The 23,654-nt window shown below is 41.3% G+C and overlaps 1 protein-coding gene across 7 annotated transcripts in view; it reads right to left on the bottom strand.

Annotated features, from left to right (window-relative positions):
• Positions 1–23,654, bottom strand: part of ADIPOR2 (adiponectin receptor 2) — a 45,264-nt gene extending 21,610 nt beyond the window's left edge. Inside the window, exons 1-3 of one of the 7 annotated variants that reach the window (XM_051784985.1) lie at positions 23,503–23,578; positions 18,467–18,632; positions 1,538–1,773 (exon numbers count right to left, since the gene is read on the bottom strand). In XM_051784985.1, the coding sequence (XP_051640945.1) occupies positions 1,538–1,705 (168 nt within the window). In that variant the 5' untranslated portion in view covers positions 1,706–1,773; positions 18,467–18,632; positions 23,503–23,578. Of the gene's footprint in view, positions 1–1,537; positions 1,774–3,274; positions 3,295–8,558; positions 8,723–13,591; positions 13,693–17,691; positions 17,839–18,466; positions 18,633–23,125; positions 23,146–23,502 lie in introns of those variants that run through there. The other 6 variants (XM_051784986.1, XM_051784991.1, XM_051784989.1 and 3 more) reach the window with 6 other exon arrangements.

The following is a 23,654-nucleotide window of genomic DNA, read 5'->3' as shown; positions in this document are numbered from 1 at the left end:
TTTATTTCCAAAATTTTAAAATTAAACACTTTGACTCATCCAGGTAATTTCTGTTTAGTTAAGCAAATGTACAGAAAGAATTTAAGACCAAAATTAATTATGGGCTTTTACTTTGGGCTATTCCACCTACAGGTAGCATGTAACTCACATTAATCAACCAGGAAAGTCAGAGATGAGAATGAAAACATCCCTCAAAACAGATGAGCCTGAACACAGTCAGATAAACGTGTGTTTGAAATACGTGATGGCACAGTTTAACTACTCTTTTTATAACATTACAGAATTCAAATATTGGCCAAGACTTTGCACCTCATACACGTGCTTCACAACCTTCCACAGAATGGAAAAAGACTCTGGGTATTTCCTGTTATCATGATATACTGAGAATGTCCTAAAGAAGTGTACAACTTACAGTCCACTGGCTTAGCTTACTAGCCATGGTTATCTGTTCTGACTTCTCATTACAAGAACACTTGAAACTAAATTCTGTAAGAGCTCAAACTCATCAAGTTAAGACAGGCTCATACAGGTTCTCATGTCAGCTGACCCATGACAGTGGTCCATGCACATACTCAGAATTTGTGGCAAATGCAATTACAGCCACAGCCCAACATACACTAAGTAGCACCGGCATGTTTTTGCTGCTGGCTAAAACCACACAGTTGCTGTGACTGAGTTGATACAGTAAAGTCATTAATCCATGATAAATTTAATAGTGAGCCTGAGATGAATGCCTCTTCCACTTAACTGTGCTGATATCCATCTGAACATATCCTGGGAGAAGCATTAATTACAGTTCTGGAACTCTCTAACCAGAAGGTACTGTAGTCCAGTGCTTGGACATTACCTTTGTGTAACACCTAATTAAGCTGTGGAACACCTTTCCACAGGATGTTGTGGCTGCTCAAATTTACAGAGGCTCCTGCACCAAAAATTTTAAGACACTGACACTGGCTCAGAAAATCTGTGAGCCACCAACTGCTAAAGACTGGAAGAGTGTTCTAGGGAAGTAACCCAATGTGCTTCCCCACCCTTGTACTCTTCCTTATAAATCTGTTACTGGCTACTGTCCAGAGATAGGATATTGTACACTGTGGATGTTTGGCCTAATCCAGTATGGCCATTCTTCCAACAACAATGCTTGCAAACAGATTTTTCTGTCCTAATCTCCAAAATTATAGCAATTAGTCAAGGTTCTGATTACATTCAGCCAAAGTCAATACATCTTCCCCTTTCACTTGTAATTAACTGAAAGTTCCAGAACAAAAATCTTTTCATATGAGCAGCATCTCAGCAGAGAACAAATCACCACAAATCCTATTTCTTTGAGGTTGTAAAATTAGTTATGCCCAGTCTTGTCACTCAAGCTCCCATACATTCAACTGAGTATTTCTGGAATCTTCCTGGTATTATTACAATTATTTAGCAGGCATTAAAAGGCTGTAGGCTCACGGTCCACCTTTCTGAGGGTTAAGGAGCGCTTATGTCACAACTCACTCGTCCCAGCAAACCTAGCAGGTAATCATATAAAACTTACATTTTCCTGATCAGAAGACAGAGGTGGCTCCTCTAAAAGAAGCCTCTGTTGAGAGCTGTCCTCCTCAAAGGCTGCCTGTGTTGTTGCAGGGTCAGACATGTGTCCTCTTCTGAGCCGCAGACCTGGCTCTGGAGAACCAGCATTATCGAGTTCCGTTAGTTCGTTCATGAGATGCTGGGAGCCTTCCCAAATATTCTCTTTCCTCTTGGTTCAGTTTGGCTGATTACGTGTTGGCTCTGAAAGACAAACGGCTTATATAAGTCGACTGAAGTTTAAAAAGAAGTGTGTAAAAGCTGGCTGGAAGAGGAGCATGCTCAAAAGCCACCAAACAGTTACCACAACTGCTTTTCTGTGTGCCAAAACTCCCACGGGATCAGTTGCACAGATTTCTAAACCGCTGGACAACGAATTCTCATCTTGAGACCACTGACACTTTCATACCTTAACATAAGTTAAACACAGCTTGGAAAGATGATAGAAAGTGAGCTTCATAGAACTTTCTTTTAAAAATTTGCAATTCTTTTAGAAATTATTTTTATTTTTACAAAGCTGCGAACACCGAGCTGTTAATACTACTTAGAAATAAACTACTTATCACAAGTCCTCTGTAATTATCAGCTTTTCGCAGGTATGAAGCTCATAGCCAAGCTCAATCATCTGGGCTAGGATTCACCAGAAGTAGGTCGTTAAGTACTGGTACAGCTGCTCAGGTAATAGCAACCAAGCAGAGCTCATGCAGCAACTAATTTTAGACAGGCTGCAAGGAGGGCAGTAGTACACAGAGCAATTAAGCTTCCTTGCCTAAATTAACATGCTCACAATCACTACTGGCAATAGGCTTGTACCTTTACTTGTGCAGTGAATTAGAGCAGACAGATTTAAACACCGTTCATTCCATCAGAGCAACGAGACACAGGCAATTCCCCCAGAAAACCATAACCCAAGATTTCTACTCAGAAAAGTCACTATATTTTAGACTTACAACACTGCAAAAAGGATTCGGGGTAAATTTATCTCAAAATGCTAAAGATGCGATTATATTTGCAGAAAATTAATGACAGCAGTTATTCTGAACTCTCCTCCAAGGGTATTACTGGTTACCCCTTTGTCTTGTACATCACTGTGTATCTCTTCAATAGTCAGCCAAGAGATGCCTGCTGGACACTGGTAGCCTTGGGAGGCACAACACCAACGAACTTGGCAATCTGAGTGCCAGAAAGCATCAGAGCAAATTATCAGAATGAAGCCTCAGCTGAGGCTTCAGAATCACTTTGAATGAGAATCTATTCGTTTTGCACTAATCACTTGGTGTCACTCCTATTACTGTAGCATCTAAGTACTCAGATGTGACTAACACATAACATTAGGATAATCCATCTAACAAGTTTTAACTTGCCAGGATGCATAATTAAATTGGAATTTTAGTGCCCAATAAAGATGCTGAAATTTGTCATAATGTAGGAGAGAAAATTAAAAATATAAGATGGGGAATTGATATTGGCAGTCTTATAATAAAATGTCACCTCCAAAAAGCCAATAAACAGTGTATTCTGTCCTTACAGGAACTAATTTCATTTACATATGATCACTGCAAGATAATTCTCAGCTGTGACAAATGGGCTATAGTTAATTTTGCTGCAGCATTTTGCAATATTATATCCCCTCAGCAGCCTGGCAATCCTCAGAGGAGAGAGCTGCTAATGAGCAGGTAACAGACTCTGCAGAGCTAAATGATACCTCAAGTTGTCTGAGTTCAGCATGGCACACAGCTTTAATCACCCAAGATGGTGTGCTGACAACACCACAGCAGAGCAGATGGCGTGCCCACCTTCCTGCTACCTTCACTACAGGGTCAGCAACCTCCACCTGAGAAGTAACATCTAAAATGGCCACAGCTGTTTACTTGGTAAACACAAGAGTCACGGGAGAATTAAAATGAGGTTTAACAGCATTACACAGGAAGCTCAATGAAGAACTTGAGCAAGATTTTAAGAGCAAGAAAAAAAATATTTAGAAAGCCATAGAACTGCTGAAATTTTGATTGTTTTTGTCATATTTCAAGCAGCCAAGTAACAATTCTATTTTTATGCACAAAACATGAAGACAATCACACTGCCATTTGGTAAAACTGATCTAAAAAAGAAAAGAGTATGCAACAACAACTACAGTTTGAAATGACATGCATCTTAATTTAAAAGGCAACCTATAGGAGACTAATTTCAGTACAGTGCTGGTTTGGCTGGGGTAGAGCTCATTTTCTTCCCAAATGTCCGTTATGTGTGACGGAGCCCTGCTTTCCTGGGGATGGCTGAACACCTGCCTGCCCATGGGAAGTGGTGAGCAAATTCCTTGGTTGGCTTTGCTTGTATCCACTTATTAAACTGCCTTTATCTCAACCCACAGGTTCTCTTTTACTCCTCTGATTCTCTCCCCCATCCCACTGGGGCAGAGTGAGTGAGTGGCTGTGTGAGGCTTAGTTGCCAGCTGGTCTTAGACCACATCAAGTCCCCTGTACCAATTTGAAGCTGTAGCAAAAACCAAAAAAATGCAAGCAAGCAGAGCAGCTGTTCATAAACAAGAGTTAAACACACACACAGGCACACACCCTGATATTCCATACAACATTTCAAAGAGGTAGTTAGTTGGAACAGCCCTAGTTAGCTTCACGGATTGTGCAATTTTGCATTAGACCTTGAACCGGCAAGTTTTACTAGTTCTTCTTTCTATCAGCTTTAAGCAATACAGTTGCCACTTTGTGCTGTGTTACCAACTATATTGCCTAATAGCCTGTCCTTACATCACCTCTATGACATTGTGGGAGCAATGCCCTGAGACACAGTAACAACCACACAACAGGCTTAACTGCATTTGGCCAAGATGGTTGCGAAAGGTTCTGCTAACACAAGAAGATACAAGAATGCCAAGAGACTTTTAAATCAGGCCTTGAAGATTTACTTTGCTAGCACTTGCTGCCAAGCAATCACTAAGGTTAAAAATAAAAGATGCATTTCACCTCCAGAGAGTCAGACTTGCATTCAGCAGCAGAGCTGAACTTAAGAGCTCTGCAGAAATAAAAGTTGCTGTTTCTTGAAATGACAGTGGAATTGTTCAATGAACTAAAACGTTTCCATGTTCTCATTTATGCAGGATCCTCTTAGCACTAAATGTGCTTGCCCTAAAACAGCATGCAAAAGTAAGCAAACTAAAAGATAGTAAAGTATGGTCAGTAGCATCTAGACAGAATTCGATGGCTGAAACATTGTAAAGAGACTTATTGCCCCATTCTCTCTAAGACTGTAGCTCATGAAAACAAAAACAAGAAAATGGAAAGCTACAGAACACTTGAGATCTTGGAAAATATTGGTTTGTGTTCCACTGAGATCACAAATCTCATATATGAAGTCCTTTAACTTTTTTTTGTAGCATGCAAACTAAAGGTTTCATTAAAATTAGCTGCCATTTAAAGAGGAAGTTGCCATGTACAATTTAAAATCTACTTAATGACTGCATACATAATAAGCATAATATCAGCATCCAGATGAATCAGTGAGTTCCTGATGTGTTTAAAATAAGCTGAGAAAAGCATCTACAGAACTTGGTTTTCTACCTTTTTTTAAGGTAGAAAATTTCTAAATGCTAAGTCAGCTTTTAGAAAGGATTTACCAGATTAATACAACCATAAACACAAAATGAGGCACTCCCTTATCCGACTCAATATGCTGCTGCCATGCCACCACACCCCCCACAGCAGCCTCAGCTGCTGCCTCCATCCCAGTTCAGCAGCAGTCAGCCCCACAGCGAGGACAGTCAGGGCCAGTTTGAGGCTGGAGACAGACACCTGCCATCTTTCCAAAAACAGAATCAGAAGGCAATACTATCTCAGCAGTTCACTGCAATTGTGCAATGTCACAGGAGTCAACATCCATAACTGCAGCATATTTAGGACACTGCTTCGCTCCTCTAGATGACAAGGAAAGACACAAACTTAAGCACCAGGGATAATGCTATTATTCTTTGTAAGATATTCCCCAGGATAAGCACTATAGCCCTTCTAACCTCCCAGGATTCACCTGGCACAAGGACTGGTTTACAGTCTAAGCTAAATGATGTCACATGGTAGCAAACCAAAAAAAGCACATTAACAGTGTGTAAGCACATCTAAAAGATCTGTCACTCTCTTTTTAGGATAAAACAGTCCCGGATGGTCAGACTACCTCCCACTACCCCTAAGCAAAGCAATCTCTGCAGTATTCAACTCTTGTCAATGTGTTCTTTTCTATAAGCAGCACAAGAATGATCCCCTGAAAGGTATTTCATTCTGTCTGTAGCTGGTATTTGGAGGAAGAATGAAAATTGCATCCCCCTACACTCCCCTCTCAGCCGCCTTTCTGACGGAAACTTTTCTGAACAGGTGGGCAATGGCACTCATTGCAGGCTCCTTCCTTGCCAATCCTCTTCCCAAGCATCCATTAAAGCAGCATAAGCAATGTATACACTGGGTGATTCTTCATAAGATCAGCCCCTTCTCCCTAATCTGTTATCAAAACAACAAAGGGCCATCGTGAACATTTCAGGCTCTACATTTCTCTCAACTTTCATTAATGTTTAATGAAGGCCTTGAGTGCCTGAAAAATCTTGTAAGAGACACTCTTTCAGTCTACAAACTTTGCCTTGCCCGTGTCCATGTACCATGACAGCCACAGTGGCATCACCAGGTGACTACAACCAGGCCAGTGGAACGGCAAAGGTGACTGAACAATAGACCACTGATGGGCTCAATCACTTCACCAAAGCTAAAGCTGTTCAGATGAGGCCTTAGTAACAAAACAGGCACAACTCCACTTCCAGAACTGTTAGCACTGCTACAAAAATGCAAAGAAAGCACTTCCAGTACAACCCATGGACAAATTGTGACAAGAACACGGCTCATATAGGGTGATAGGGAATGTTCTACCTATGAAACAGTGGATTCTGGTTATCTTGACAAATAAAGTATACTAAGTTAAATGTAGCTTTCTTGGCACATTGTATTTTACTATCTTCTGATAGGGACGTTCTGTCACAAGTAGTCCCTCACAAAAGGTATAGTAACACCAACAGCATTCAGTAACATCACACAAAAGCTTGACTTAGGTGACAATGGCATCATCTTATCACCCATCTGGCTCCCTTAGTCCCCACCACCGACACTGAAGCTCAGCTGTGATCTGCTGGCAAGGTGTTGTATTTTGTCCTTTGGGTTTTCCTGGGGAAGAGGTGGACTTTTTTTGACCACCCTGATTCATACAGGGGAAATCAGGTACACACCAGCACAGGTGTGCAGGTGCACAGGGTGCATGTAAGGGAAAGAAGAAGAGTGTTAACTACACTCCTGTGTTACACGAGTTAAATTTCACATTGAGTGACATCTACACATGTGGTCCAGCTGACCTGTGGTCACTTGGTACCTGCATGGGGGATCCACTTGCTGGCTGTTTTTTTTTCATTATGCACACAGCAAAGCAAAGGAGATAAGAAATCCAGACATTTTAAGTAATTTGTGAATTGTCCTATATCAGCAGGCCACAGACAAAAAGTTAACAAAACATTAATACTGAAAGATTCAAGAATATAACTTGAAATAAGGGATCTCTTTTTTTTTTTTTTTACTTAGAGTCTTAAACAGTTGAGCTGTCTTTTTCAATTTAGGAGTTAAACATCCACAGTTAACATTCCAAATATTCTCTAAAACTACAGTCGAAAACAAAGCAAACAAGGGTATGTATGAAAGGGAGGAGGAGGAAAACCTCACAGACGACCTTGTTTTCTGTACGCTGAAGGAAAAGTATGAATCAGGCTGTAAAAATTCTTTGGAGGTCATCTTTAACAATGAGGAACAATGAGGAAGTAATCCAGCACCTCTTTTCTCGCTGTAATTTCCCTAGATAAAGAGGCATCTACAAAACAAAGCTTAGGCTCCCGCAGAGGGTCAGTGGCCAAAAAGCTGTCTTTGTAACTTGTAAACTGTCACTGGACGTTTCAGCCTAAGCTATTTCACAGCAGGCTGCAGAGGCAAACAATCAAGCACATTCTGATGCATTTGGGTCCAAAGAAAGGGAACAAGCCGGCAGCCTGCCTACATTAGCAAAACGCTTCCATTTCAGAGGATCCCATTACATTGTTACAACATTTGTCCAATTTGTACCGCAAATTGGCCCCCAGTTTTGTAACTGGGTTAAGTGTTATGTAAGAGGTTGGCCCACCCCCAGTGCACAATGTCCGGTTGTTACAGACTGCATAACCGCTGTAAATTAGTTTTAGTCTTTAATAAACCAAAACCAAGAGAAGTGTCACAAAAGCAATACAAAACTAAGAACAGAAGTTCAAATCCTTTTCGCATCACATTCCACAAATATCCACAGACCAGACCTGGAAAACTTGCCTTTTCTTAATTTTTCAATAAACAGCTCAGTTTCTCCAAGTGAGGAACGTTCCATCTTTTGCCCTTTTATGATTTTATTTCTATGGTAGGCTACTCGCACCATGCTACTTCACGGTTGCCAACAACAAAAAGATGCAGCTCTTTTTTGTTAGTAACACTTTGGATCACAGACTGTCTAAAAGTGAAAGACTGAAATTAAACATCGCTTTCCTCTTAAGTGAAAATTTAGAATACATCCTTTTAGTTACTGCCTCAAGGACATCCAATTCACAAAACGCTGCGTGAAGATGAAGAAACCTAAGTATTTGGTGCAGGCAGTGAAACCCAGAGCTAGAGCACTAAACTGAGGCTACATTCATTTAGCCCCTCTACACAGAGGATCTTTGCATGGGAATGTAAAGGACATCAAGATAGCGATTCAGAGAGCAAACATTCCTCCACCCTGGCAGGTACAACACTCCTCCTACAAAGGCCAAGTCTGAATCTGTAAAAACTGAACCAAGATCTTTTATAACTCAAGAAAGCGCTCCAAGGCCTGGAGCAACCCTACAAAAACAAACACTACCACTGTGCTTTTAAAACCAGAAGAGAAATACACACGTTTCAGGCCGCAAACTTCAAGCAGCAAATCATTCCGACAGTTGCCTGCAGCGCTTCTTACTGGCCTGCTCGGACACCTCCTTCCTTAGATGCCGCCACCGTGCAGATTTTAAGGGCTGGCTGGTGCCAAGAGGGGGCAGCCCCACTCTCCCTGTTTGGGCAGTAAAGAGTCCCACTTCTCACAGCTGCCCCTCCACCCAGAGGCACTCTGATGGCTGTCACAACCCATTCCAGGTGACAGTCTGGAAAAACATTAACCCAGGGAGGAGAATAAGATCGTCATTTGTCATGAAAGATGCAAATGCTATCAAACAAGCAAACTCAAGCATGGAGGACGTGACAAAGGGCAGCACCCCACCCTCAAAATTGTAACTCCACGTATTTTATAGGCAGTATTTTCCTAACCTGCTAAAAACTGACAGTTATCTGTTGGGCCTGGCCTTTAATTGTTATATATGTACACACCATGGCCTTTATTATGACTTGCTGACCGGCTGCAGGCCACATCTGGCATAGCAAACCAGGCACCTTACCAAGATTACTAATTTTAATAGAGCAGAGAGGATCTCAGAGGCCTGGTTGCAAAAAGCTGTCACTCCTCCCAGTTTTTGGACACCTGTTCTCTAGTTTTACTGATAATCTTGCTAAATTTTATTCCTGAGGTTGTGAGCTTGCTCATCAGTGTTTCATTTTGAGGCTGACAGGTTTGGTCTACAAAATGTTTGCATTCCCATATTTGTAAAAAATAAGAACAAAGCAAAGTTACTACTTTACTTACCCTCAGCAATGACATTTTTTCAGTTGAAAACAGCATATATCCTCCTCCTCAAAAGCCACAATGCTGCTTTGCCACAAGTCAGACAACTAAAAATTTGGTACTTTTCTGTAGCAAAAATGCCACAACAACACTGTAGAAATAACCAACATCCACATCATAGAATTGTATCAGTCTAAGACCAAAAAAGTGATGCATCATCTTTCAGATTCTTTTTTACCCACCAAAACTCAAGAAAAGAGGCAGATCCACCACAATCAGACTGCATCAAATTTATGTCAGTCAGAAGCAAATTCAGTCAAACGGCTGAAGTTCTATATAAAACCAGGTAAAGCTACTTATTAATTACTTAACTTCCTTAATGCAATAGCCAGAGAATAATTTGGGGTTTAAAAGATAAATATTGTTGAGAGTTAAGAAAAGCTGAAGTGAACTTTTAGTCTCCTTTACCATTTAGTGCCACTCTCATATAAGCATGCTTCCTGGTAACGTTGTTTGAAATCATCTCGAATTCTGAAACAAGACCTACTATCGGACACTGGTATCATAATACATCACTGATGCAGTTCAAAAGTAGAAATGTTAAATTAATCTTTTACTTTCTACCGTCCCACAACTAAGGAGAGATGGCAAAAGACCCAGAGTCTAGTTATGAGAGTAATGCTAAAATTTCAAGAACCAAAATTATCATCAGTACACATGCCAGCCCTTTAAGCAGGGATGTAGCTTAAACTCAAAACACACCTACAGGCTTGAAACAGTTTAAGACCATAAACTTGGTTCGTGTTAATTTACATGTTAGATGTTTTGCATGACTTAATATCCCTTATTGATTGCATTCTTCCTCCTAGAGGGAAGAAGAAATGGGCAAAATCAACATCATACTCCTACAAACAAACAACTCCCAAGGCTGACAACCTCCCATTATCCTCTCCAGCAGTCCAAAGCTGCTGACTTAAAGACCCAAAGCAGCAATGGAAGGGTGAAAGTAACCCCACCTGAAGGGCAGGAACCAAAAAGTTTGTGTGTTACAATTTTAGCTGTGCTTGGCAACATTTTCCTGTAAGTATTCTGACTGCAACATTTCTCTTAAGAATCATTAGTCTAGACTTAACTGTTAAAGAAAAATTGAGTCAGACTGTTGAGATTTCTATTATACTAACAATAAAGTCTTGGCTTTACTTACTCACATGTTACTTTCATGAACAGACACATGTACAAAGGGTACTCCCTCTTTGCCCATACACAACAATGTAACAGCATGCATGGAGTATTCCATTCCTTCTCCTATTTTTCAACTCTGAAGAGCATTGTTGTCTTTAAAGTGTTACAGGAAAATCACAATATATCAACAAGCTCTGAAGTAGCCCCAAGAAAAGCAACTAAATGAGTTGCCTGAATCGGCAATATTCTCTCCCTTAAAAGGGAACTCTCTGTGCTGGGGTGACCTGGTCACTGTTGTTTTGTACCAAAGGGCCTTTCACACACCTTTATACAATCCTACAACAGCACTTAAACACAAACATGGAGCTAAGCAGTCACTGTCTGCATTTTCTGTTTTGCAGAAAGAAGCTCTAGACATCACAGAAGAGATACCATTTCTTTAAGAAACCCTGAAAACAGGAAGGAAACATGGCCAAGCTGATAAGCATTCGATCTTAAGAGTAGGAAGGGTAGGAATTTCAGCTGATTTCCTGGACAAGGGCCCAGACAGGAGGAACAGGAGCAGAAAGCAAGAACTGGGTCAGCAAACTACTGAATAGTTATTTGTCCTAGTTTTCAAATACTCACTGAAAGTACTCTTACCGTAACACAACTGCATCTGTAAGGAGTGTTAATACGTGTAAAACTACTCCGGGAAACTATTCTGGAAAGAAGAAAAAATACCTCATGCTGACACAACATTTACTGTCAATGGAATTAGCAAATAAAGGATCTCATTCTAGTATAAGTTTGTACTCATTCTGTAAGAAAAATAAGCTATCTAATGTAATTTTGATGCAAAGACAGATTATTGTATCCATGGCTGTGACCGAGATGCAACACAGCTCTTCAGATTCTACCTGATGTGCACTGACAGAAAACGCAGGCCAAGCTTCTCAGCAGAGACAAAGTGCTACATGTAGAAGCCAACCACTAATTTGTATGCCAAAGATGTACTTGGAAAACCAGCTGAGAACTCTAGACAGGGGGTCAGTTCTAAACAGAGCATAAACACTGCCTTATCCACTTGTAAAACCCCCAGGTACACTATTAGGAAAAGCATGAAAGGTTCTTCCAGTACTGACAGCACAGTAGAGGCAGACGTGATTTTGGGGGGAAAAAAGCAGACAATGTCAGGTTGTAAGTCATAACAAAAATCAATAATCAGTGTTGTGAATTTAGTAGGTAAGTAAAAGCAAAAGTAAAACCTTGAAGGACAACCGACTTGCCCAGATAACCAGGCAAGTCCTGGTCTGAGTAGATAAGCAAGCAACTGTAGCTAAGGAAACAAGTAAGAAGTGAACAAGTCCTGCATTTATGAAATACAAAATCTGAAATCTATTTTTATCATGTGTTAGTCAATCTGTAAGAGTTCAGAAGCCTTACATCCCATTTCACACATCTACTAAATTATTTGAGAGAGGGTTTCCTTTGTGATAGCAAAGAAAGTTTGATGTAAAACCAGTGTCGATCACTCAAAATTGCAGTTAAGATTTCAACACAGCACAAGGTTTCCTCATCTTCAAGTCTACAACAGCAGCACCACCCCAAACAACAACAAGAAGAAGTGAAGATACCAACCACTGACCATCAACCAAGGTAAGGTCACAGAGTTAGCAGATGGCAAACACACACACAAAAAGGACTTGGTTTTGATAAAGCAAACAAGCAAACCTTGGAACTTCTTGCTACAGGATGAGGATTCACGGGGAAAGTGGACAAATGTACTGGATAAATTCATCAAATCATGTTAAGCACATGAAGCCACCTCTAGTTCTAGAAGACCCTGAATAACATCTAGCATATACTGCTTGCACATTCATGCTTAGAAGCTATTTTCTTCCTTAGGGAATGGACATCCTTACTAAAATCCTTAGAGTTCTCTCTGAGGAAGGACAGCAAAAAAAAACCAAACCCAAACAGGAAGGAAGTCAAATTATTACGAGGCAGAAAACTAAAAACTGCACAGAAGAAAGGATGAGGGTTGAAACACAAAGTTTCCCAGGGACACCAGGCAAAGCACCCCACCAACACCAGTAACTCCCCAAAGGCATCCCACAAGCCAGCAGGCACTACCCTGAGATGCTCCAGCCAGCGACTTACATAAGAGGACGAGGGGACAAAAAAACCCTACGGCTGCCAAGTTTCCTCCTCCCCTGAATGGTCAGCTTGCCTGAGACTGGTAGGTGGTCCTGCAGCTTGGCCAGGCTTCAGACTCAAAGGTTATAAATAGAAAGGTCAGGGACAAAGCAGAGTCAAAGCCTCAGTAAAAGGTGCTGCAACCTGGCCAGTTGGCATATGCACGTCAGGATTTCGTTCTGCAGCAAGGGGGATACATCAAGTGAACCCTGCCATGAACAGGCCCATAGCACAACTCTCACTACCCACCAGCTCAGCACCAGTGACACACAGAATCTGCTGGGCACAAGCAAACCAGAGCTTCTTGGTCTCTCTGCTTCAGGTAGGTCTTGTCACTGTGCACGGGTGAGACACAGGGGCAAGAAAACTGAGCAAGTGGAGCCCAGGAACATGAAGTTGTTTCTGGAGGAGGGCTTGGAGGCACACTGGGCAGATATCACACAGTGCATCACACACAAGGGGGTGGTCAAAGAGCCTCGGGGGGCAGAAGCTTAAGCAGCAACTCCACAGTAAAGGCAGAATCCTGAGCCAGAGGGATTTCTAGTTTGACTGGTTTATGTTATAGCTGTTCTGTAATTTCAAGTTTCAATGAAATTACCTTGTCTTTTTCCAGAGACTCAAGGAAATCAAAACACTCGGCGTGCCCCAAATTTTTTATTCTTATGTACAGATTAGATAAAATCTGTTTACTACTATGATTTTTAATTTCTTCATGCATGGTGTTTAAACTGTCATAGAGCAGTTTGATGTCACTGATTTTCACTGACAAAAGTCAGAACAGTAAGAGCAAAGATTTAAAGAAAAACTGGGAAAAAAATCCCTAAACAAACAAAAAAAAACCCATACACAAAATAAACCAAACTCACACACCTGAAAAAACCCCCGCATAAAAAAAAATCCCAAAAGCCAGTCTTACCAATTACTTTATGCACTGCTACAGTTTCCCTCCTGAAGGGGAAAAGAATGACTTGTTTAAATCCTGTCTCTCTGGTTTATATTCTCCTGCACATAACCAGCCCTCACCTGAACTATGAACTCCAATTTGGAAGCCAAGCTCGTCACACTGTCACGTCATTTCACAAATGTACAAATTTCTTGTAAGCCTCAGTACTGAGAAACACCACAGAGCAGTTAAACAAACAGATCTTGTACCTTCCCCATGGAGTAACACACAGCAGTTATTTTAACCACTAAAATAATATTCCCAAAAAACCACCAAGTATTCCTAACACTAATTTGTAACTGCTCTCTGATAAACAGCTGTGCTACCTGTGAGGAAGCACAGAGCAATTTCTCTCATCTCAATTTTGTCACTGGTTCTTGATGTTTGTATTCAAGCTTGGGAAGCTTACATCTTTCCTAAAAGAAAGATGTGTAATCAACATGAAAGCTGTTTCTCCAAGTAAACTTAAAATTAGATAATAAATTTATGCAGAGAGGGAAGAAAACTCCTTAGAGTATGTGTCCTATACAGCAACTTGTAAACATTTACAGGGGATGACAAAATGCACGCATTCCATTTAGACTAGAATCCTTCCATTTTTATAGGCTGGCTCACCAAGATAACAACTATGACTTAAATAAAACTCCACATAGTTACAGCTAAATTGCACAAAGATGCATCAGTACAAAATTTAACACAGCAGGAAATTTTTCAACCGTCTCGGATATCATCCTCTCTAAATGTTCAACATAACTCCAGATACCGTATCTTATCCAAACCCTCTGCCAAACAAATCTCTGCCTCGGTACTTGTTAAAGCTGATTTATTACTGTCAAATACATTAATCTGCACGTTAATCTGCCTCAGGTCACTTAAAGTTAGTGAAAAGGGACCCTTGTCAAGCCACATAAAATGTTGCTTTTGGTCCACATGGGAGTTTGAAATCAGAGCTTGGGAGAGATCCTCTATGACATAAATTTTACAGCATGAAAACAGCAAGGAATGCAGAAGACTTTTCCTGTAATCCATTGCCATTTTCTCTGCTTCACTTCATAGCGTGCTGTTAAAGCCTAAAAATGTCACTAAATGAAGGCTGTGTTTATCTTGGGATCCTGTGCCACTGGAGTTGAAAAGCACACAGCACTAGCATGACAGCTTCAAACTGGCATTCACTGCACTCCAGTGGAGGAGGGAAGGCTTGTACGTTATACAACCTACTTAATCCATACTGCAAGTAGTACACAAGGCAGAAAATCTGGCTCAAACAACACACATACCACATTATGCACAGTAAGTGCTGCTAATACTTCTACACGAAGTGTTATTCCCAACAGTTTAAAACCTCCCAGTTGTACGGCTTCCTTATTCAACATTTCCAACACAAAGCAGAACTGGTTTTCACTAACAGACCACTTGCTTCCTAATATAACCAATTCCCTAGACAACTTACCAGATGATCCAAGATTTTCAGTACAACTAAATCAAAAGTTCAAAGACGAATAAAGGCAGTTGGACAATCACTGAAGAGAAGCAGTTTTAACAAACACATCCTGCATTTTTGCTTAGCAACTGGATCACCATCAGCAGAATATGCTGGTACAGCTCTATTACCTCTGTCACATCCCCTGAAGCAGCAGTCTCCAATGGAAGCAGCAGTAATGAGCACATCCTCCACCTTTCCTTTTTATGTTTGCCTGGTAATTAATTTTAAGTGCCAGTAATTCTCAATTGCTCCATCATTAGTGTGACTAAATGTCATTCTACGACAGGAATTATGCAACTATGCTTTGGTCAACCTCAAATACCACCACTGTTACCTGTGACTTTGAATGTTGTAACAAATAATATGCTTATAAACTGTTCACTTATTACAAAGACATTACTTCGATTACTGCCCAATTCACGAGTTCCTTTGGCTTGAAATGAGAAAGCATTCAAATTATCTGTTACTTCAAAACAGGATCTCCAAGAAGGAAGCATCAAGTTTCACGGGAGTTTTAATGTCTACATAGGATGAATTCTCTCAAAATGTGTAAAGATTTCAGGTGGTGGTACAAGAACTACTGGACACATCATACTTACTGCTAAAAGAACAGGAATGTGGAATTGTACCTTTTCAAGGATGACCTTAGTCTACAGAAAACACTCATGTGAGTCTTGCAAGCAGATAAGCCCTCAGGCACTTACATAATAATGAACTATTGAAACAGAGCCAAGACATGAGTTTTCAGAGGAAAACAGTCATGGGTTCTGTAATCACGCTTTGTTTCTCACAATGACTTTACTGTGGTGTGTAACAAGGGGCTGTTTGATCCGGTTAACCAAGGCAGAAAAAGTCAGCTGGAAAGGGCTTACACGGAGGAACGAAAAACTAACGTCCTTCTGAGAACATCTTGTACCACCTTCCCAAGAGCATCTTAAAACTCTGCTGCTCCAAACCCAAAGCGGGCCCTGGTTACCCACAGCCATGCAGAGTTGGACTGTTACATCCACCCGGACCTTATCCGAGTCTTTGAGATTTTTTTTGGTGCAATCTCCCTTTCCCCACACTGACCCCAGTGCTGGAGCCCTTCCAAATCAGTTGACACAACTGGCACTTTCAACAGCGTCACGCGCCAGTTTGGTGTTTGGGACAGAAGCATTTATGCAATGAAACTTGGTCAAGCTTCTCTTGCTTCCATCAAGGATAAGCTTCACTTGAAACCGAGTTTTCCTTCAAGGCAGAATACAGGCAACATCCCACCTTTGAACTCCAGAGCATGGGTTTAAGGCCAAATTTAAGAGTTTTACAGACACAGCAGCTAAAACCAATACACATCTCCAATTATTTTAGCAACAAGTCACTTCCTACTGAATGAAACATTGGATTTTTGTAACCCAGAAAGTTTTAACATTTTATTACTGATGTTCTTTACAGTCCTAGGTGGTGTAAGAATGCCAGATCATCTATGAAAAATCCTAACAGAAAGAAAAGGAGGCTTTTGCAAATTACACTCTCTGTTTCTGGGGGATGATTTGAAATGAGAATAAATAAACACACCACAAAAACTATTTCTTTATATCCTTCACAGGAGTAAAACGAATAATTCATACTTATCAGGTATATATATTTATATTTAAATATAATATAGTATTTCCATTTAAATTCAGTATCCATCTTCCCTACCAAAAACGTATTTGAAAATTGCCCCTTGAGAAATATCTTACAAATCAAGTCTAAGCTACCTAGCAACTTCCTTTGCTGCACTAGTGAAGCTCACAAAAAGAAAAGGAATTTTATCACACACCTATTATTGAACTATTTCTGTAACGCTGCAGAATTCATATGGTTGCCAATTATTAAAATGTCACAGAGCAGGAAGTCAAAGAGCAGTTGCACTTAACCATGGACATTAAGATAATCATGACAGAAGCCTTTTTCAGCATCCTCCTTTTAGCTTGGAATACATAAAGGTCAGAAAACTACTAAGTAAAGCTTTTGTTGACTTTGCTGTGCTTTTCTCAACTCTCAGAACACTCACCTCAGAAAATAACCCGTTTTGTTCCCTGCTGAAGGTACAGCAGGCAGAAAGCCAGTAGCTGGCACTTTGTCACATAGATAGTTTAATAAAAATTATGAATAGGCTCTTACTTTTATTTCTACAGTCATGTTCCATTAAAACAAAAAATTATTTGCCTAAAGGATTAATATTGAGAAGAGCAGAATATCACTGTTACCAGCCTTGCAATGCCATATGCTATTCTAGGGAATACACAGACACAAATAATTGCTTTAACTATCACAATTTGCAAAGCACACTGTTCTTCATGTGCAAATTGGTTGTGTCATCCCATAACATCAAAATGTACCAGATTCCACCACCACTAACTTATCCCCACAGCACTAGTATTTCTTTAAGTAATACGTGCCCATGAATTCCACCAGTCACAGAGACCAAGATATAAATTAAAACATTAGGAAAAAAAACAGAAAAAGTAAGTCCTTCAGTTTACACCAGGGAATGGCAACCACTAAATCCCAGGAGCAGCCCACCAGGAAATGCCATGCAGGGTTCTTCATAACAAATGCACACCTAAGCTGTCAGCTGAGAGATGCCAAAATGCATGTTCAATGGCTCTTCATCCCAAGTCCTACTAGCCATCCTCTTCCTTGTTCCAAATGCTAAAATCCCTTTCCTTGCAGCTAAAATCTTGCCAGTACTCTCAGGATTGAGAGCACAGTCAGTCTCAGCTACACTTATCTTTGCACTGCTTTTTAAAACAGCTCCCACTGCAGACTGGGAGATATGGATATATTTCTAGTACAATCAGGAGTTAAAGATTAACTTTAGGAATTTTACCACCAGCTAAAGGAATTTTACCATTCGGATTTAATCTAAGAACCCAGAGTTGGTATTTGCTCTCAGAAGGCAGCTTTTACTGTCTCAATTCAATTATTCCATTTTCATCACAAGTTCTGCATTTAATAAAAACTCAAACAATGTACAGACAGTGTGATCCTGAAGTCCTTATCATGGTTACAGTTCCCAAATCCTGGTATCACCCACCAAGTAGTTCACACAAGAAACCAAGGGAGCACAAATAAGGGTCTTTAACAAAGTCTAAAGCAAATGTTTCATACAGCAAGAAGGCCCATGGCTTGTTCCCTCCAGAACAGCCTGTTTATTCAAATATCCATAAGCACCCAGTTTATTAAAACACACTTGAGACAGCACTTTGAGAAAAATCAAACTTGACAAGCCAAAAACATCCATCAGTAAGGAGCTAAAGCGGGAACCTTGCCAGAATGCTGTCATTAAAGCAGAGAAAAGCCCACTAAAGGTTCCTACCACTAAAAAAGACCCTTACCTAAAAGCTGTAGAACGGCTTAACACATCCAGTGATGATCTCCTAAGGAAATCCGTGGCACATAAAGTGTCATCCTCTAAACCTAAACAGAGCAGCACAATTGATCTTGTCTTCAAATCAGGAATGGTAGTCTCTGCAATCCTCTAAGCAGATGGAACCATGCACACTAGGGAAAAGAGCATTTAATTTGGTTGAGAAGGAGGAAAATTGGATGAGCAGATATGAGAAATGGTTTTGGTGTACTTAAGGTAAGGCAGCCTAGTTGCACCTTGTCTTTGAATACATGCAGATGATAATAGAAAAGCTTAAAATTGGAAAAACAACCATTCACTTTAGCAGACAGTTAGACTTTGACAGGACCCATTCGAAGGCAAGCAACATTTACGACATCTATATCTAATATAGTTTGGTTTTCAGCATTGCATGAGAAACATGAACGTTAACTGCTTTGAGATAAAACACTGCCAGACAGAAGAGAACAAAATAGGGCAAAAAAGGGAAGTAGCCTTTCCTGTAGCAGGTCTCAACAGAAGTGTGCAATGTACTTAGCTGTGCTGGCAGAACACTGCAATACCCATTGTAAGCATTCACACTTGACTTTCAACCCATTCCACAAGTAAATTGTCTACTCTCTTGCCTACTGCTGTCTAAAGGTACCTCAGAGCCAATGATTACAGCTCTGCCTGTTCCAACACTTTATCCTGTAAATAGTGCCTGACTATTTTCTCTTCTCACAAGGGCTTAATTAGTCCTGTTCACAGAGCGCTACAGCAGCTGGCACATCCCAGCATTTTCACAGCTATTGAAATCCATCTGAACCATGCAGCAGATTTTTCTACGCTGACAATTACGTGTCCTGGGAACCTTATATCTGCCTATGCATTTCAAGGCACCTTTATGCAATCAATTTAACCACAAGGCAGCCCTGAGAAGTCCAAAAACATTCACTGTCACACATACACAGTTCACAGAAGTCCAAAGAATCCTGCCTGGTCAGAAAAAGAGACCCTTTCCTCACTAACAGAGCAGCAGAGATCTGCAACTCCAGAATACAAGAGTAAACACGGCTATGTGCAACAACAAATAAAACTGCCATCAAGATATCATTAAACTAAAAAAAAGAGGCCAAACAAAACCTGGACAATAATTTTTTCCTACTGTGACCACATCATAACTCGGACAGATGCCACTGAACAAAAAATAGTGAAATACAAAGGTATTTCCATGAGGTCCTGAAAATTCCAAAGAGGTTATAATTGAAAATCATGTTAAATCAGAATGCAAAACGGAATTAAACATGTAATATTTGCTCTCCAAATTTCTAAGCACCTTAATTTTGCCAACTCACTTCAAGTTCTCTGCTACTTCTCAAATCAAGCACCAGCAGAAGCTGTGGCACCTCCTTTCCTGAGAGAGGCTGTCTGCTTATCACCACACCAGCTACCACATCCCAGCATGGTGAACAGTCCTCTGCAAACAGAAAGCGTCACCATGTCCTGAAAGGAAACCTTGAGGTCCACCTTCAAAGTGGACTAAGATAAAGATAATATTTTTATGTCAAACCATTGCGACAAACTTTCCAGAAAATCACTGGGCAAGTTAAACTGTTGTTCAGTTTTACAGTTACATGACAGAAGTCTGAATCTCTCACTGTCACACAGAAGGCAGGAGGTCATTCACTTTACAGCTCTGCAACAGGAACTAAACAAAAACAACTCACCTCCTGCTTCTTACTAGTTTACATACTGATCTGCAGCATCCTACTTCAAAAGTAAAATGTTCCAGTAGTAGGATCATATTCGAATAAACAAATGAAAGTTAAAAAATGTTTTCAGAAACAGTTTTCTGAAGAATCAGAACTAGTATCTTATTTGTCTCCATATTCTGAATTTTTGAAAACCAACTTCTTTGTTGAACTTGTCTTGACAAACATATTGCTTTAAATAGCAGTGGCAGGCAGTCACCACATTAAGCACAACTCACTGAAATACAATGTCTTATATGTCAATACAAAGGAAACAGCATTTAAAACAAGTTCTATCAGAAAACAATACAATTTAAATTAATAGTCTTCCCTTTAAACACTGTCCCAAATACTCTTCCATAATCGCTACCATTATCTTTTCAAATCTACCAACACCGTCTGTCAGAAAAATTCACTGAATGACTCAGACACAGACACTTTCAAATCATAAATACTCAAAACTGCTATTTCCATTTCAGAACTACCTCTATTCAAGGATTTGAATTGCTGATGGCATCCTAATAATCCAATGATCTCCTGAAGTTTCCTTATCAAGATTTTCCTCATGCACAAACAGCATCTCCACTGACGAAAGTGGGCCTTGTTGCTTTGCACAGTGTCTTGGACAATGTGGTTATGCAACCAGAAACCTGTAAAACTTGCAAAATTTTTAGTGCCTAATATTGAGTATCTTTCGTACATGAATGCTTGACACAGCTCCTTGAACATGCAACTGAAGACATGAGATAGCAGAGAGCCAAGCACTAAAATCACTGGCATTACATGCCCTGCCAATTCCCATTAATTTTCCTTCATGACAAATCAGCAGAAACGCTTGCCTAGAGCAAGCAGAGGCTTTTCAAACCTCAGCCCTTTAATCCTGTATCCAGGAGTCAGGCTCCAAGTCTGAATCTCACCCACACTGCCAAAAATCACTGCTCACTAGCCACTTTAGCAAACTAGTGGTAATGTCACCAGTCCAACAGCACTAATACAACTCCATCGGTGCAAAGACTGGGGTTGTAGGGGGGTCAGGGAAATACCTTTGTTTGTGTCTGGCTCTCTTGAAGACCTGATACAATTTAAGCTCATATACCCAACACATTTTGTATTTATGTCTGAGAATACACATACAATACATGAGAATCTGCTGAAGGAATTTTCACCATGAAAGCTTTTGCTTAAGAAGTATGCCAAAAATATGCTCTTGCCCTTCACACCAGATTACGTTTTCATATCTGATTTACACTCAGAAAGCATCATTTTGAAAACCTGGACTGAGCTAGGATGCAGCTTTTAACTCCTCCATCACTAACTTGGATTCAGTTTTCCACGTTAGTAACTATTCTGCATGGTTTTCACTGCAAAGCTGCCAACAACCTTATTCACAGCCATAATTAAGGCACAGGCAAGGGAATCATTTCCGTATTTTATCAACTAAAATTACACTTCCCACACAACAATGAACTTCTTTTAAGTTGCCTGCTAACACATACTCATAGTCTTCATACTGGATTAAGTGTCACGGGACAGATGAAGTTTACACATAATAATGCAAGAACCACAGCATAAAATCTTCATAACTGGAGCTGGCTTGTACCCCTACGGGAAAAGGAAAAACAAACTCAAAACACAATCACTTCCTTTCTCATATAAATAATATTAGCTCATAGCCAAAGATAACAAGGAAAACAGGCTGGGTTTTATGACCATGCTGCATCCATAATTTCATGACACAACAACCTACTTCTGTCGATCACAAACATATTTTCCTCTGTTACAGCAGCTGCCACCGAATTTGTAGCAGTCTCACTAAGGTTCTGCAGAAAACAAGCACCTCGACACTGAACTACTACAAAAAAGGCCTCTGAAAGCAGAGGATTTTTACCACAGTGCTGAGAAAGAGGGCTGTGCAGTGCACAGCTCTTCAGCGACTTCCAGAACAGATCTGTGAAGACCACAGCCAGGATGGAACCAGAAATTTAATACTGCCCGGCACTGACTACAGCAAGGGAGTGAAAACAAGAGTTTAAATTACACTTTAAAGGCCTCAAGTCTTGAAAACCAGATTATACCAAGAAGGGTTTGGACAGAGGGCCTGGCCAGTTTAGTAAAACCTGGTCCATTTTAAAAAACACGCAACATGGTTGTGATACACAAGACAATTCAACCGCCTGAAGAACTTCAACGCTGCACAAAGAACAGAAAGTGCCCTTAAACAAGGAGTAATATCTAAAAGCTTTTCTGCTATGTAACAGGTGCATGATAGTTTACATACACAAGGTGACAAAGTCTGTACGTCAAAAAAAGTTATAATTTAATATTAACGTTTTTCTCAAAACAAATGCCCACACAACTACTAAAGCCACGAAATCAACTGACTTGTAAGGCTAAAACAGACACAAAAAGAAACACTGCTGCAAAAGCCCAGTAAGAACAACAGCTGTCATATCTTCTTTGTCTTCTGGGCGATTACCATATGTTTAAACGTCTTTGTTGTTCAGCCTAAGCAAGCAAGAGATGAACGTCTGATTCTCTCAGGGGAAAAAAAAAATTAAAAAAATAAAACCCAACTTTTTAAAAAGTTTATTCCGCTGCCACTTGAGAATATCCGAATTGTGGTTACTCAAACAACGTGAGAATATCCAAACTGCGGTATAGAATATTTGCATTACCTACTGTTGGTAGTTCAAGTGTTTATACACACATTCACTTGAAAACACTGAGAGACAGAGACTCTGAGAGACAGAGACTGCTCTGCTTGCACAATAAGGCTCCCATATTGTGCAAGCGGAGGCGTTATTATTTTTATTGTCTCTGTAGAAAGATTTCAGGAGCAGCAGCAGCAGCAGCACCAGACCTCCCTGCCCTGGCGAGCAACAAGTGCACGAAGACTATAAACAAGACCCACTTACGGTGCTCTTGACCCACTTAACAGCGCTCCCCTGGCCCAAAGCCTCCTCCAGCCGGCAATTCCCGAGCTCTCCTCCGTGCCCCGAGCGAACTCCCCGCCCGCGGGCTCCGCTCGCTCCCGCCCCGCACACCCGCCCGCAGGGCCCAGACACGGCCGGCCCAGGGCAGCGCCGCCGCCGCCCTCCCGCGGCCCCCCCGCCCCGCCGGGCAGCGCCGGGACCCCGCAGCGCTGCCCCCACACCGCGGGGGTCCCCCCGCCGCCCCCCGACCGGCTGCTCGCCCCGGCGGCGACCCCCGGCCCCGCGGGCGGTCGGGCCGGGCCCGCGCAGCCCCCGCGGCGCGGAGCGGGGGCCGCGGCTCCCCCTGCGCTCGCTCTCACCTGCCCACGGCCGGCGGAGCTGCTGCCGCCGCCCCCGTCCCGCGGCCGCCGCTGCCGCCGCCGCCCGCCCGGCCCGGCCGCCGCCTCCCCCGGCCCTACGGCGTCACCATCGCACGAGGCCGCCGCCGCCAATGCGGGAGGCGCCGCCGCGG

Source organism: Manacus candei, unplaced genomic scaffold (genome assembly GCF_025592945.1).
Source record: "Manacus candei isolate 608988 ecotype Guabito, Panama unplaced genomic scaffold, ASM2559294v1 h1tg000018l, whole genome shotgun sequence".
Lineage (NCBI taxonomy): Eukaryota > Metazoa > Chordata > Aves > Passeriformes > Pipridae > Manacus > Manacus candei.
This window is presented reverse-complemented; position numbering and strand designations above follow the sequence as displayed.